We start from the raw sequence: 17,081 nt of genomic DNA on the forward strand, positions 1-17,081 counted from the left end.
ACAAATCTATAAGACCTGTGAACCTATAAGAGTTAAGCACGAAGATTTCATATACCATTTTAGATAACCAATATTAAAACCGGAACTACAAAAGTAATTTAGTTTCAATATGTTATCAAGGAAACAGTTGCCTGAAGCAATTTTCCCTATAATCCAACAATTCGACAAAGATACTCAATTCCATTGTTGGACCGATTGCATATGTACAATCGCTTGTTTCGATAAGACAAAAATAAAGATCAGAATTAACTTTATTTTTCTCATCAAGCTCTAATTATTCAAACAATAACTTAATTAGACCTTTCCCTTTAGACAAGACAAACACTATGTTAGTTAACTAGTTTTTCTTGTTAAGGCATTCGATTAGACTTGAATAACCGAATCCTCCAATTGATAAGTCTACCTAAGATCAGAATTAACTTAGTTTCTCTTATCCGGAATCGATTGGATTAAACAAATGATCCCGTATCTTGTTAAGCCTCAAACAATAGATACAAACCAAAATAAATTGACTTGCACAATTATTTTCTTAACCAAAAGCAATTGAACAAATATAAACATTGCAGCTCCGCAATTGCACCAAATTTCGTTAAGAAAAAACACTTGATACCCAACAATAAAGAAGATACCAAATAATAATCCAAATAAATTGACACAATTTTTCTTAACCGGAAATAATTGAATCACATAAACAATACATACACCACATAATGGAACATATCAATTGTACCGAAATTTTGTTAAGAAAAAGAAAAATATATGCAATATAAACAGGATTTTCTTAAACAGGAAAACGATTAACTAACAAATTTGTTACCTCAATTTCCGCAGCCACTACTCCTCAGAAAGATATATCGGTAAGCGCAAGTTCAAATAAGAACTCTTCCCCCCAGTGTGTTGTCATCCTCTCGCTAAAACAAAAGAACAACAACAAAAGCAACCTTTACCAGAGAAAGGTTGAATCGGTTTTAACTAAGTGTGCCAATAGCAAAAGTTGAAAACCCGAAACACATATGTTATGCTAAATACAACTTATGTAAACACAAATTAGTTCAACGTATTGTGACTTTTCACATATGAGTTTCAGTCGAAACCCCTTATATGATCCTTTGATAAAGCCTAGCAACATGGTCTAGAACTTAATCCCGCTAAATCAAAAAGCCACACAAATCATAAGGGTTACGCCATATGAGATCGAATATTAAGGTTAATAAAAACCGAAATCAGACATCTCATAAACCGAAAACACATAGAAAAAATATAAACATTCATTCACTGGCTATGTAATCTGCAACTATCACATGAAACAAAAATTATTTTGTTCATTAATAATTGGTAGTTTTATTCAAAATAGACCTTATACAAAAATATCGAGATAAATCGGTCAGTTGTCTAGTTTTGGTCAGCGTTTACGGGCCCGACCCAAAAAAGGAAATCCTTGTTTTATTAGGTTTTTGGAAACAAAAATTGATATAAAAGGTAAGAAACCCTTTTTTTTTACTCATATGTGTGCATGCATGCGTAGGTTTTATGAAAATTTCGTTTTTAGCAAACAGTCGTCCGTCCGTCGGTTTAGGAAACAAACGATAATCCCTAACTTATGGGAGTTTTTTTTTTTGAAATAGACCTGCGTCTAATGATAAAATCTTTTTTATGAGCTTCCATGCAAATAAAAATTTATTTAAAATATTTGGACCTTTGTAAAATAGAAAAAAACCCGTTTCATAGACGAACGCTCGTTCGAGCGAAAAATTTATAGACGTGATCTGCTCATGCAAAAAAAAATCTTTTTTTTTTTAAATTTACCTGAGTTAAATTTTGTAAAAATCAAATTTTTATTTTTCGAGCAATTATTGAAAGGAAACAATTACGCGTGATGAAATACAATATTCGTGAATTTTGCAATTTAATAGTGTATGCACGAAAATCAAATCAATGAGTATTCACTCGGTGGGAGTCGCTCACATGGTGAAAATTATGTGAATTGTTCACATGAAAATCAAGTTATGATTTTGAATAATGAGTTTTGTTCGTCGCAGGTCTTAAAGGAACGAATAAATCCTCAAGATTCTGCGTTGTAATCACTACATCTAGTGAAATTGTAAATGGGTAAGAGTTGGAGAGTTACCATTTTAACGCATATTGTTGCCAACTTGTTTTGACTCCAGCACTTTTGGTGACAGCTAATGGCGGCTCCTGGTGATGACCACGTCTCTGACTCTTCTGGGAAATGCTCCCGAAATACTAAACCGAAGATGAAATATTTAGCAGAGAATTGGTAAAGGTTGATAAACCTTTAGACATGGCGAGAGAATTGGTATGCGGCATACCTCTTAACCATCTAGGAGTGGTTTGTGCCAAAATATGTGAGTTCTTGAACTTTGTGAATGCGGAAGCAAGACTGAGATGTGATGAAATATCTCAGAGGAAAAGAGCTGAAAATGAGAAGCCCGCAATTTATCGGCAGAGGCGACGTAGCAAACAATGTTAGCAGAAGACGAATTTCGATCCCATGATGATAATGTAACTCCTGATTCAGATGCAGACGAGGTTGAGTCTGCTTGGAAACCTCTTGAGCGCAGGATCAAACCACATGAATCCGGTATGAGAGTTGAACGGTTGGTTAGAGCGGATTTCCGAGCCGAATGTGAAGAAGATGAATATTTAGACGCAATGTATGCTGATCCTGAAAATCAATTGGAAGAAGTCCTCAGTGAAGATTCTGATGATGATTTCGAGGAAGAGCTGGAAGAAGATGATACGGATGATGATGATCGTGAAGACGATGATGAATCCGATGAATCTGATGACTAGTCTTGCTTGGAATCTTCCTGAGTAGTTAATCATTTTATTTTTTGTAGATGTTATCTTGATCGTTTGAGCAATTTTGTAGATATTGAAATAGGATTTTAGAATGACAATCCTTTCGTTATACATCTTGCTCTTTTCTTTTATGCTTCTGTTTTGAATGAAGTGAACGAACGTCCATATTCATAAAAGATTGATCATAACTCCTTCTTGTATCCATCTGTTCATATGTTGAAAATGCTAGACCGGGTAGACATTGTTTGAGTTGAAGAAACGTGTGATATGCACGAACGGTCGTCTCGAATTAGTATGCCGACTATTGACCTTGCCCAATCATGGTCACAGGCTATCAGTCCCCAGTATGATTACTTTTCTTCGCGGCGTGACCTTTTCTTTTCCGTGTAATTAGGATCACAAAACAAATATTTGTTACCTTGTTTCAGAGTTTTGTTCCATCTACGGTCTTTCGACTTGCTCCTCTGGGCGAGTAAACCATGAATCCAGCACCATGGATGAAGACGAATCGATGTAAGTATCTTCTTCGTGCAAGTGATCATGGCATCTCCTTGCATAAAATAATAATTATTATTGTTGATGTATCCAGGAGGATATTTTCGTGGATAAACAAAATACTGATGAAGCACATTCCTTATTGGTGAAAAAGCGTGGGTCTAACAACCACACACAATATTTCGATTAGCAATCTGTATGGACTAACTCCAATATACTTTTAAGAGAATCAACTAAATAGTAGACTCAATCATAATAAAAGTATATCAAAGAGTTATATCTCTCTTTCTCGATTCAATACTTACTCAAGCAAATAGAAATCTGCGAGTCTAATTGAATACAAGAGAAATCACTTGAACGGTACCAAAGACCAATGTTCAGGTATCAATCAATGTTAATCAACATCCAAAGGTTGGATTTCCCAATTGATCGATTCAACACACAACCTGTGATATTTCAATTATATAAAAAAATATAATGCGGAAAAGAAATAACACAGGCACCAGAAGTTTTTTTAACGAGGAAACCGCATATGCATAAAAACCCCGGGACCTAGTCCTGATTGAACACCACACTGTATTAAGCCGCTACAGACACTAGCCTACTACAAATTAACTTCGGTCTGGACTGTAGTTGAAACCTAATCAATCTCACACTGATTCAAGGTACAGTTGCGCTCCTTACATCTGTATCACACAGAAAAGTCTACGGTAATAGATAAATATGTCTCCCACAGAAATACCTACGAGTTTTTGTTCCGTCTTTTGATAAATTAAGGTGAACAGGAACCAATTGATAAACTGGACTTATATTCCCGAAGAACATCCTAGTATTATCAATCACCTCACAATAAACTTAATCGACTAGCGAAACAAGTCATTGTGTAATCACAAACGATGAGACGAAGTGTTTGTGATTACTTTTATATCTTGCCTATCGGAGAAATCAATCTCAAGCCAATCTTACGATTGTAATTAGTACGATAGAAATAGCAAGACCAGATCACACAACTACGAGAAAAATAGTATCGGTCTGGCTTCACAATCCCAATGGAGTCTTCAAGTCGTTAACCTACAGGGTCTCGGTAGAAACCTAAGGTTAAAGGAGAATCGACTCTAGCTAATACAACTAGTATCACACCGGAGGTGTGGGGATTAGGTTTCCCAGTTGCTAGAGTTCTCCCTTATATAGTCTTTCAAATCAGGGTTTGCAATCAATGTTAGCTTAGTAACAAAGCATTAAATATTCACCGTTAGATGAAAACCTAATTCGATTCAAGCTAATATCTTTCAACCATTAGATCGAAACTTAGCTTGTTACACACAAATGAAATGCACGTTTATCTAGGTACGTGTAACAATACCCAAACATGTACATCTAGTTGGTTCAACAGTAGTTAACCAAATGGTTAGCCATATGAGCACTTTCATATCAACCATATTATTCTTTACCATAACTAGTTCAAATGACTCAAATGAACTAGTTAGAGAGTTGTTCAATTGCTTAGATCTTTATAATAGACACAATTGAAACAAAAACGATTTGATTCACTCGAACCAATTCATGAACTTTATAACCACAGTTTGCAAACTTGCATTCCTTAGTTTATATAAGTTTAGGTTCACGAATAATCTTAAGAGTTATATCTCTCTTTCTTGATTCAATACTTACTCAAGCAAATAGAAATCTGCGAGTCTAATTGAATACAGGAGAAATCACTTGAACGGTATTAAAGACCAATGTTCAAGTATCAATCAATTTCAATCAACAACCAAAGGTTGGATTTCCCAAATGATCGATTCAACGCAGAACCTGTGATATTTCAATTATATAAAAAAATATAATACGGAAAAGAAATAACACAGACACCTGAAGTTTTGTTAGCATGGAAACCGCAAATGCAGAAAAACCCCGGGACCTAGTCCAGATTGAACACCATACTGTATTAAGCCGCTACAGACATTAGCCTACTACAAACTAACTTCGGTATGGACTATAGTTGAACCCTAATCAATCTCACAATGATTCAAGGTACAGTTGCACTCCTTACGTCTCTGATCCCAGCAGCATACTACACACTTGGTTCCCTTAGTTGATCTCACCCACAACCAAGAGTTGCTACGACCCAAAGTCGAATACTTTAATAAAAAAAATTGTATCACACAGAAAAGTCTACGGTAATAGATAAATCTGTCTCCCACAGAAATACCTACGAGTTTTTGTTCCGTCTTTTGATAAATCAAGGTGAACAAGAACCAATTGATAAACCGGACTTATATTCCCGAAGAACAACCTAGTATTATCAATCACCTCACAATAAACTTAATCGACTAGCGAAACAAGTTATTGTGGAATCATAAACGATGAGACTAAGTGTTTATGATTACTTTTATATCTTGCCTATCGGAGAAATCAATCTCAAGCCAATCTTACGATTGTACTTAGTACGATAGAAATAGCAAGATCAGATCACACAACTACAAGAAAAGTAGTATAGGTCTGGCTTCACAATCCCAATGGAGTCTTCAAGTCGTTAACCTACAGGGTCTCGGTAGAAACCTAAGGTTAAAGAAGAATCGACTCTAGCTAATAGAACTAGTATCACATAGGAGGTGTGGGGATTAGGTTTCCCAGTTGCTAGAGTTCTCCCTTATATAGTATTTCAAATCAGGGTTTGCAACCAATGTTATCTTAATAACAAAGCATTCAATATTTACCGTTATATGAAAACCTGATTAGATTCAAGCTAATATCTTTCAACCGTTAGATCGAAACTTAGCTTGTTACACACAAATGAAATGCACATTTATCTAGGTTTGTGTAACCGTATCCAAACATGTACATATAGTTGGTTCAATAGTAGTTAACCAAATGGTTAGCCATATGAGCACTTTCATATCATCCATATTCTTCTTTACCATAACAAATGACTCAAATGAACTAGTTAGATAGTTGTTAAATTGCTTAGATCTTTATAATAGACACAATTGAAACAAAAACTATTTGATTCACTCGAATCAATTCATGAACTTTATAGCCACAGTTTGAAAACTTGCATTCCTTAGTTTATATAAGTTTAAGTTCACGAATAATCGTTTTCAGAAAATAACCAACTTAAGTACCCGGAATATATAAGTTTGTTTTCAATTCACAAACTCCAGCAGAAATTTGATGTGTGTCGTAACCACAACAAATTAATTAAGATATTTTCCACTAATTAATTGGTAATATAGCGGTAGTAAGAGATTGTTCCCACAGAGAGTTGTGTAATTGATAGGTTATTTAGATAGCGAAACAAAATAAAAGACAAAGGGAGGATTGTTTCAAATTAAAACAATAACAAATGAAAGAAAGATGATCAAGGAATCCTTCACCGTTACCAAGCGATAACTAGATTAGTATACTTATCTATCTTCGTTAGAACCATTCATCACCAACCGTAGGAAAGCAGCTGGCGCAGTGCTATCCCCAAAGTCCCTTATGTAACTTGATACCGAAGCGCTCGCATATCAAGATCTATCCAACCGAACCACCAAGTAGTAGCGCACTCAAGGTGTAACCCAGCGGAAGCTTTAAGTTATGTGAACTTAGGTTGATCCCAGCAGTTAGACTCTTAGCGGAAGGTCCACTTACTAGTGTTGTCTTCATACACGATTGCTTCACAGAATCCCTCTGCGAGGTCTCACATTCTCTACTTGTGTAGGAGATGCACGACAATTACGGATTTCTCCAACTCTCTACTAGCAATAGAATGATCAATAGAATAATCCAATTGTACACTTGAGCAATCTAGAAATCAATCATAAACCCTAATTAGAGTAATGAAAAACGATAATATGATTAAAACTCCGAATATATTTATATAACTAATAAATCTTCACGCTAGCACATTGAATTCATCCTCAATCAACAAAAGTTTAGCTTCTCATGATTATACCGTTTCTCGGTTTCCTCCTAAAGGGGTAAACCCTAGGTTTTTAATGAAGAACGAAAGTATAATATGAGATGTGTTATGTAGAGATCCTCTAATTGTTGTGGAAGTCCTCTTATATAGTTTCCATAAGATCTAGGTATTAGAATCCATCCGGGACCAAGTTTCCTTGATTTGGAAGTCAAGATACGTCAAAAGGGACCCCATAGATTTGTCTCGGTCGGCATTGTCAAATACCCCAAAGCAATGCCGAAAGTCGGGGTCGAAAATACACCTTCTCTGCCCGAAATATGGCCACTTTCGGTATTGCTTTAGCAATGCCGAAAGTTACGTTGTAGATTGTCGTTTTTCGTCTCGACTGTTTTTGCCGTAATTTCTTCGTCCGAACTCGGAATGACATCATTCTTTCGCCGTTCTCTTCATAATTAAATTCTCTTCAAGATGGTGATAAGAAATCCTTAATTTGGATGAGTTGAACTTGGCCTTTTAGTCCTTCTTATGTTTTCGACCTTCTTTGCTCCTTTTCATCGCACTTCTTCCACTTCTTTCGGATTTAGACACTTGGATCTTTGGAGAACTTCACTTTATATCTCTTTTGCAGCTCTTTTCACTCTTCTTGGGATGATTCACCTGATATGACATATAAACTAGAAAATAATCATAATAACGAGTAATATGCAAGAATTATAGCTTATCAAAATTCTCGGGATGAGAACCTCCGACAGTACGCGAACTGGGTACGCAGATTGGGTTCGCGGACTGGGTACGCGGACTCTAGTTCTGATTTTCCTGATCAGCAAAGTACACATACTTTGGTTCAAGGAATAAGGACTTATATATGTATGAGTTACCTCACAATGTTTATATCCAACCATGGTTATATAATCTAAACTCCCATTTCAATCATTGAAACATTCTTAGAGGACGTTATATGATTGTTATTTACAAACCATTTTTCGTGAAAGCCATTTTCAAGTAATTGAAACATAACATGACTTTCGTCACTAGTAAAGATGAACTTGGCCAAAGCGAAATCTTACCAATACATATTTCTAGAAATAGATAAGCGAGATAAACTCGGCTCGAAATAGCAAATGTGTATAATCATAGTCTATATAGCAAAACGACTTTTGTCTCAAGATAGGAGATAGAGTAGATAGACTTTTGAGTGATAGATAAGTTCAAGTCTCCACATAACTTTTAGTCGATGAAGTTCCACCAGTTCCTTGAGTAGTTCTTCGTCTTGTATGATGATCGCCATGGAGTTCTAAAGCTCAACTACACTTTCTATCCTAGTCCGACACTTAGCTATAAGTAGACTAGAAATCAAGACTTATAGTTTTGATCACTAACATTGACAAACATGCTTGAGATAGCAATGCATGCGAGTTCGACCGAGAAGTGCTCTAACAATTGGTAAATAAGGAGATGGAGGATCTTCAAAACTCGGAACCGAATGAAAGTAATAATGCTACTAACGGTGGTTTCAACGACATCAATCCTTTGAACGGTTTAGAGACCCCTCAAGTAAGTGCTCCTCTTGTAATTTCTTCAGTGAAGTATGAAACTGATGATTTGTGGATGAATGAATGAGAATCCATATGAATGAATGAAATTTTTTGGTGAAATACGTCATCAGAAAATTTCAGAACTCAGTCTTTTAGCAAAAACGTTGTAGAATCTTCGTCCGATGTCGGAATTTCGCGATCTACCCATGTTTTCTCATTCCCAGAAAATTTCCAAGCTTTAATGAAGAATATTTTTGAGTTTTGAGCTTGTTTAGGGGCCGAAATCGGCGAAATAGTAAACTTCCAGGAGACTTCCCGGAATTTTTCGGCTGGCATGTAGTTCAATGTTTCAGCCACATATCTTTGCTCGTTTATCCTATTGCTATGAAATTTTGATATGTTGTAGAAAACATCCATACGAAGAAAATGGTATATGACTCAAACTTTGATTCCTTACCAATTGCTCCCAGATTGCCTATTTGTGCAGAGCAGTGTAATCACTTTAGACAGACTTGCTGTAAAACATCTTTTCGTGAGATTTTGTCATTTTCTTGCATATTGGACACATAATGAAGTATCTTGATGATTTTTTTTGAATTTACTTATGAATTTTATGATTAACATTTGAATTACCAGCTTGAAAACCTCTAATCCATATCCTCGTTGTATTAGGTGGAAAACGATGAAGTTGAGCATAATGGAACCAATAATGATGATTCGAGCAACCCTTGAGTTATTGATAAAGAGACAACCATACCTGCACTTCAAGGTCATGAAAGGGTCATTACTGAAACTTTTGAGGAGACTGAAACTCCAATTGTTGTTTCTCCAGCGATGGAAGAAATCGAGCCAAGAGTAGAAGAGACTGTTTCATAAGAAACTGTTGCCATGACTGTAGAAGTTCCTCCAATAATTGAGAATCGCATAGTGGTGCACGAATACCATAATGCAGGGATTTCTTTCGATCCTCCGTTCAGTGAATTACTCCCACATCATACACCAGTTGGAGGATTTAGCGTTCCCATAGGGTATGCTGCTATGTATGAGAAACTACGGAAGATGTACGAATATATTGTTGTTGCCAAGGACCCAAAGAGAAGTTATTTATTGACAATGCAAGTAGGAGCTATCTTGCGTGTCATAGATGATATACGGACCAGGGCTAGAAGTACTCTTTGATTGGGAGTATAACTTGAAGAAGTCTGAAGAACTTGGTTTTAACTTGAAGTGGCTTCGTCAAAGGATCGACACCATCAAGGGTGCAGTAGAGAACGATGTACCTTTTACCAGTGATTTTTTGGTGAAGAAGATGGCCAAGATCCCTAGATTTACTGAAGAGCTGGAGTTGAAGAAAGCGGCCTTGCAAGTCTTGGAGAATGCAGAGAGAAGCAGAAATCTTACTTTGCCGGCTTCCTTTGGTTTTCTTTCCATAATCTCTTGAACCTTGAACTTCTGAGAGATGTGAGGTGTTATTTTGGTTTTGATTTTTTGATTGGTTTTGGATAAGTGAGTGATTGAGGATTTTCTTTTGGGTTTGATAGAGATTTTTCTTTGAATAAAAGAACTTTGATAAATTACTGAATTCAAATACTGGATGCAAGTACTGCAAACATTTTGGAGGAATTGAAAATACAGATGAAAGAAAATCCTAAAATGCATTAGGTGTCACGAGCGTTCGTGCCTTGAACATGTGACACCCAAAACGTTGAATGTCTCAGGCATCAAAGGCTTTGAGCCAATTCTCCTGTATCATTGGTACACTCGTCATTCCCTTCATATCATCCAGCTTGCAGTATACTCTAGTCGTGTACTTGGTGATCATAAAAGGTCCTCCCCAATTAGAATTTCTTGTAGAATGGAGATTGCGTTTAGTTTCCTTAAGAACTAAGTCCCCTTCATGAAATTTGTTAGGCTTGATCATTCATGCCCTGAATATTTTCTGCTGGTTTAGAATTCCAGTGGGATTCCATGTTGGTGGAGATCTCCAATCTTGTGGCACATGTGGACACTCGTGCAAGGGAGAATATTCAGGATACCGCTTGTGGTGCTCAGTCATTATCCCAACAATGACTGTATCAGTGAGACGTTTGATCCGGAGAGGCTCTGCGTCCAACCACTTGGTGAAATATTGCTGAGGTGAGAGTGTCCATTCATAGAATTTTGCAATAGCTAAGTTGTTGGTGGAGTGAAGCCCTCGGATCATAGCAGCATATTTGAAAATTGACAATATGGACGCATGAGGGGGAATAAGACTTGCCTGAGTGCGGAACCTTTTGATGAAAGCATGGGCATTTTCTTTAGTTTTTTTGTTAGCTCCATCAAGGCTTTGACTTCCTCCAGATGCTCAAACGATGAAGTATCCTCTATTTCTTCCGAATCAGAACTTTCTTCAACAGAGAAATTTGCAATTGAAGGTCTCGGGGTTACCTTTTCAGCATGAATCCACGTACTTCCGAGGATCATATCATATCCTGGGTCTTCCCTAATTATGTGAAATTTGATTTCCGCCCAGGTTGAACCAGTTTTCATTTTGAGAATGATGTAACCATACGCATCTCTGGAGATTCCTTCGTGATCTCTGACTGAAACAGGAGCATGGGTGGCTTCTTGTCGAGTGATGCCAACAACCCTGAGAGTCTTCAACGGGATAATATTGAAAGCCTTGCCAACATCGACTAACGCTCTCCTGAATCCATTTCCTTTGAGATTGACTGTGGTGAGAAGTCCCCAGTCATACATCTCTTTGTCAGTGACTGGAGATTCAGGGGGCGCTTCTTGAATGGACATACGTTTCCCAGACACTATATGGTTCAAAACCGTGAACATGTCCTTCCTTTGAGCATTTAACAGATACAGCAATTCGCAAATATGCTCGATCAATGATTGGACTGCTTCTTTGACTGGTTGCTTAGAGAGTGTGAAGGTTCTAATTGGGATAGGATTCTTGTGTACTCCTTCAGTCCCCATTTCTCCTGAGTCGTCCTTTTCTTTGAATATAAGTTTCAAAGTTCTGCAATCACTTGTTGGATGACTGACATACCTATGAAAGCGGCAGTAGCGCGGATTCTCCATTTCCTCCTCTATCGGCTCTCTCCTGACGGGAGGTAGTTTGATCGCACCATCTTGAATCCAGACTTCCAATAACTCGATCACCTCTTCAATGGGAAAATCAAAGTTTGGTTCTTCCTGGTCATTTTGTTGACGTTGATCCGGTGCCTATGCATTTCTGGCTTGGTTTTCCTTTCTTGATGTTTGTGTAGGATGGGACATTGGAGGAGCATTCTTATGCTGCTGCGCTTCTGATTTCATATTGCTTCCTTCAACAACATTCATGGAAGGTTGGAGATTGTACTTCTTGTTGATCAGGCGCCTGGCATTGCCTCGAGTTTCTCGTGGTTCTTCGACTTTTATAGTTCTTGTTCTTTCTAGTAAGACCAGAGCAGTAGTTACTGATCGCTTGGCCGCTTCATGAAGTTCTGAGAAAGTTTGGAATTGGAGATTTTCTAGCAAGGATCTGTAGACAGGGATCATCCCGTTGATGCACAAGTCTACCAGTTGTTGTCCAGTGACATTAGGGTCATGACAATCCAAAGCTTGGACTCTGAACCTCTTCACATAATCGTTCGGATGTTCATTGCTCTTCTGAGACATTCTTCCTAAGTCAGAGAGAGTAATCTGATCTGAGACGAAGAAGTATTTCATGTAGAAAGCATAAACATTTCTCCCCAACTAGCGATGCTCCCAGGTGCAATGTTGTTGTACCAGGTGTATGCTCGGCCTGTCAGAGATTTCGAGAACTCCTTCAAACGGACAACATGGTTGTGTTTGTGCTCACCTAGTGCCTCCAGTAATCGAGAGAGATGTTCTCGAGCATTCCATGTTCCATTGTACAGTGTGAACGTTGGAGAGGTGTAGCCCTTCGGGAGAGGAATTCTTTGTGTAGCAGCAGGATATGGAGGTTGATGACGGTGAACAGATGGTGTTTTGCCTTTTCCTCGATCCTCCATGAAGCATTCCAGGTCCTCACGAGTGATGAATCCCGCAGGTTCCTTTGTTGGTGGGTTATTTGCAGCCTTGTGGACTTCATCGTCTTCTACTACATGGATTGGTGTGACTCCATGATCAGCAACCGAGGATGTTTCTTTGGCTTTTCCCTTCTCTTGAGTTTTCTCTGACATCTTGTCAGTGAGATTTTTGAGATAATTGCATAACTCCTTCTGAGTGGTAGCCATGTCAATCTAATTTTTGGCAAGTGTCTCTTGCACCTTCATGAGATCAGCTATGATAGGCGGATTTTCTCTGATTTCTTCGAGAGACCGAACGAAGAGAGGATTGCTTCCAATGTTGGTTTTAGGAGGAGTGGTATCAACAACACCGGTGTTGGAAGCGGGAGTGATTTCTGGAGTACCACCATTGTTGCTAGTGCTAGCATTGTTTGGGTTAGGATTTGTAACTGAACCTGACCTAAGATCAACCATTTTGTGAAAGTTTGATATAGCAACCGAGAGATTAATCTCCCACTGTGGTCGCCAATCTGTTGATGGGGAAAAATGATTTGTTATTTTTTAGGAATAGAGAGACGACCGAGCGGACGGAGGCTCCTCAACCGAGCAAACTGCCTAACCTCAAACAGATGCACTGCACGGGAGTGCTTTAAGTTCGAGAGATCAATCTGTAGGACTCCGGCCTAAACCAAGACAATGGCCATTCCAGAGTCAATTCGGTCACAAAGAGGGAAGATGGTTGATCTGTAGGAGGGAAGCTGAGAAGTGTGTGAGATCAATGATGATCGAGGATTGTGAATGTGTTTTAGTTTTCTGTGAACTGTTGAGTTCAAATAAGTTCTGGTTGATTGATTGAATTCTTTAGTGATTGCTCTGAATTCTTCTGTTGTTCAACCATGGATTTAGAGACTTATTTATATTACGGGAATGTAAACACATTGATCTCCAGTAAATGTGACGGTTCTTCGAGCGAAAGAGTGGGAAAGTGGGAAATCGTGGTTGCACCAGTTCCTCATACGTGAGAGGGTTAGTTGATTGTCCACCCACTACTTTGCTAACTTCCTCAACTGCTTGCACGACTTACTCGCATTTATCATCGTGGATGAACACACGTGTTGTAGGACGCCAGACCAAAACCCTAATTAATATCCCCCATGTGACGTGATTGATGTCTCACGAACGTGGAGTCTGCAAATCAGACGTGTATTTGATTAGTCAGTCGTTGACTTGATTAGACGATGGGTCTAAGTATTGTTCAGTGGATCATGATTGTCAAATGCTCTAGGATTCATGGATCGAGCGTCTTCTAGGACGCATAGTTCTCGAATGAATGATGTTGATAGTCTGAGCAAATATTGCTCGTATGACGACTTGTTGAATATTGATGGTTGAATCAATATTCGAGCGTCTGAGCAAGTATTGCTCTTTCGATGGATTACTGAATATTGAAAGTTGAATAATATCTGAGAAAGTATTACTCATTCGATAAATTATTGAATATTGATAGTTGGATCAATATTCGAGCATCTGAGCAAGTATTGCTCATTCGATAAATTACTGAATATTGATAGTTGAATCAATATTTGAGTAAGCATTACTCATTCGATAAATTACTGAATATTGATAGTTGGATCAATATTCGAGCATCTGAGAAAGTATTGCTCATTCGATAAATTACTGAATATTGACAATTGAATCAATATTCGAGCATTTGAGAAAGTATTGCTCATTCGATGAATTATTGGTAGCGTGATCAAATAAAAATAATAATTAAAATATTGGTAGTCGGACCGAATATTGTATAATTAATCCAGATGTTGATTGTTGGGCCGACATAAAATTATAAGTGTTTGAACTTGCTCAAAATTATGATTTGTAGAGCGTTTGTTCGAAACCCTAATTTTGATGAATTGTTCATCAATTGATGATTTACTGAAAGTAAGTCACTGAGTGAAGGAGGGACCGACTACATGGGATGATGGACGACCATGTAGCACCCAAGTGCTCGAGTGAGCATGCACCAAAATCTTTTGTTGATCAGTTGGTGAAAGAATGATCACATGCTGGTTTAATCATTTATTAAAATAGTGCTCGTGTGAGTGTTAGATAGTAAAACCTAATTACGGAGAGATGAGGGACTGAACAAGAGGGACCAAGAGGGCATGCGACCGTCCTTGGTGGTCGTGGGACCGACTGACGGTCGTTTGAGCGAGTCCCAATTTTGTTGGAGAGAGTTTGGACCCCAAGCGATTGTTAGCAAATTAGGTAGAAATTGTGAAGATGTGTGGGACTGGATCCTTGCAAGCCTTAGGTCCGTCCTTGGTCAGTCAAGGTAGTATGCTTGTGTCACCATGATGTCCATGTCTCAATCCTGAGAGTTTTGGTATTTTCTGGTGAGCGATTGAGCAGTATTTTGGATTTTCAGAAGAGTTTGATCTTGACTGAAACTCTCAATTTTGCTCGAATGAGCAAACAGAACTTTGCTCATGCGACTGATATTTTGAGAATATTAAAATAATGATATTTTAATTTTTGACATGAGAATCCTAGTCGGTCGAGTGACCATTTGACTTTTTGGCTTTTTCATGATTTGAGCAATATTCGAGAATATATTGAAAAACTAGGGTTTTCGCTCAAACGATAGAGTTCCATGAGATGATGAAAAATAATAATATGAGAAAATAAGGGATTGTGAGGTGTGGGACCGGCCACGGCTAGGGCATGGACGGCCGGCTAGGTGTCCCGGGTCCCGTGACACCCTTCCCTATTTTTATTTGATAATAGTATGGAGAAACTAAGAGTTTCGCTCAAACGAGGGAGTTTGCTCAAGTGAGGGAGTCTCCATGATATGAGGGAAATAATTTATTAAAATAAAATAAAACAATGGAAGAGGGGGACCGGCCACGGCGGCATGGCCGGCCGACCAGTGGGCCCGGTCCCACGCCTCTTGTTTATTTTATTTAATATTATTTTCCTTCATAAGTTGTTCGTTTGTCCATATTTTTGAATGATTGTTCGTGCGTTCGGGTGCTCTTTCGTGCCTTATTTTCAAGTACATGATGAGTGCTAAAAAGTGCATATTTCTATATATTTTTCTTGGCATTTAACTCATCTTTTGTGCATTAATTCTACATTTTATCCCATATTCTGTGTTTTCGTTGTTTTCAAGAATAAATACTTTTCTTAATTAATTTTGCATTTTTAGGTACTAAATAAAGCCTGGTTAACTCACGGAGCGAAAAAGAGCAAAGAAACGGCAAAGACTCCCGCTAGGAGGAAGTGAAGAATGATGTTTGCAAGAGCCGGATCAACTAGAAGTGGGCTTGAAGAGGAAGAATTGTTCTTAAAGAAGATATGGGCTTGGCATACCCAAGACCCAAAACTCTTACCCAAATCCATTTCCATTATCCATACCCATTTCCATGAGAGCCGTCAGATTGGATCCATCTTGTCATCCAACGGTCGCCTCATCATTGTGCATCAAAATCCGAAGCTCCTGTCAAACACCATAGTACCTAACTCCATCTGAAGCCGTCAATTTTGTTGTATCTCATAATCCAACGGTCGCTACATACCTCTCCATCGTAGCCGTTCGATTCAATCTATATGGGATCATCCAACGCTCTTTACTCGATGTTCATCAAAATTCGCTATCCCCGCTTCACACCCTAGCATCCAAAACCATCGACTTCACCCAAACAAGTTCTTCTTCCCCAAATCCTTTTTCCCCAAAAACTTTCTTCTTCCCCCGACAATTGCAGTCGAGCTCTGCTCCTGCCTCTCTTCCATGTCCACTGCCACCCTCTGCCTCACAACCATCTACATACCCCGACACCACCTCAATCACCATCACTTTCCCCAACCCTCTAGCCTAGTTGCTTTTTCAAACCCACATCTCTCTGACCTAGGTGTGGAGTTTATGAAACAACTCGAGCTAGGGTTGCAGTACATCAATTGGAGCAGGAAGAGCATCAGAGGGACATCAAGAAGCATGGGTCGAAGCCAATTTACACATGGGTATGTCGAATTTGATTTTCCCCAAAAGTTAGGGTTTGCAAATTTAGGGTTTTGTGAAATTAAGGATTTTGTTGTAAGCTATAAAAGGGAAGCTGTAGAGAATGCAAAAACTGTTCTTGGTTAGCCGAGATACCCCCTAATTGGGTTAATTTAATTCTCAATGTCAATTTGATTTCACTGTTAATTTTTAGGGTTCTTCATTTGCAATTTTCATTCACTGTTTAGTAGTTTAAATGCTATGCTATTTCACATGATCATGTTTAGTTCCATTTTAATGTTAATTATGTTCTGAGTTCACTGCTG

General features: G+C 38.2%; 1 protein-coding gene across 1 annotated transcript; it reads left to right on the forward strand.

Moving 5' to 3' along the window:
- Positions 1-2,484: 2,484 nt before the first annotated feature.
- Positions 2,485-2,814, forward strand: LOC113295480 (rRNA-processing protein EFG1-like). The gene has a single exon (XM_026543814.1). It carries the CDS (start codon positions 2,485-2,487, stop codon positions 2,812-2,814), a length of 330 nt encoding a protein of 109 aa, XP_026399599.1.
- The last annotated feature ends 14,267 nt before the right edge of the window (positions 2,815-17,081 follow it).

Source organism: Papaver somniferum, chromosome 7 (genome assembly GCF_003573695.1).
Source record: "Papaver somniferum cultivar HN1 chromosome 7, ASM357369v1, whole genome shotgun sequence".
Lineage (NCBI taxonomy): Eukaryota > Viridiplantae > Streptophyta > Magnoliopsida > Ranunculales > Papaveraceae > Papaver > Papaver somniferum.

Bases quoted from the DNA above. Each gene is read 5' to 3' on its own strand.
- LOC113295480 (XM_026543814.1), top strand. From the start codon at position 2,485: ATGTTAGCAGAAGACGAATTTCGATCCCATGATGATAATGTAACTCCT.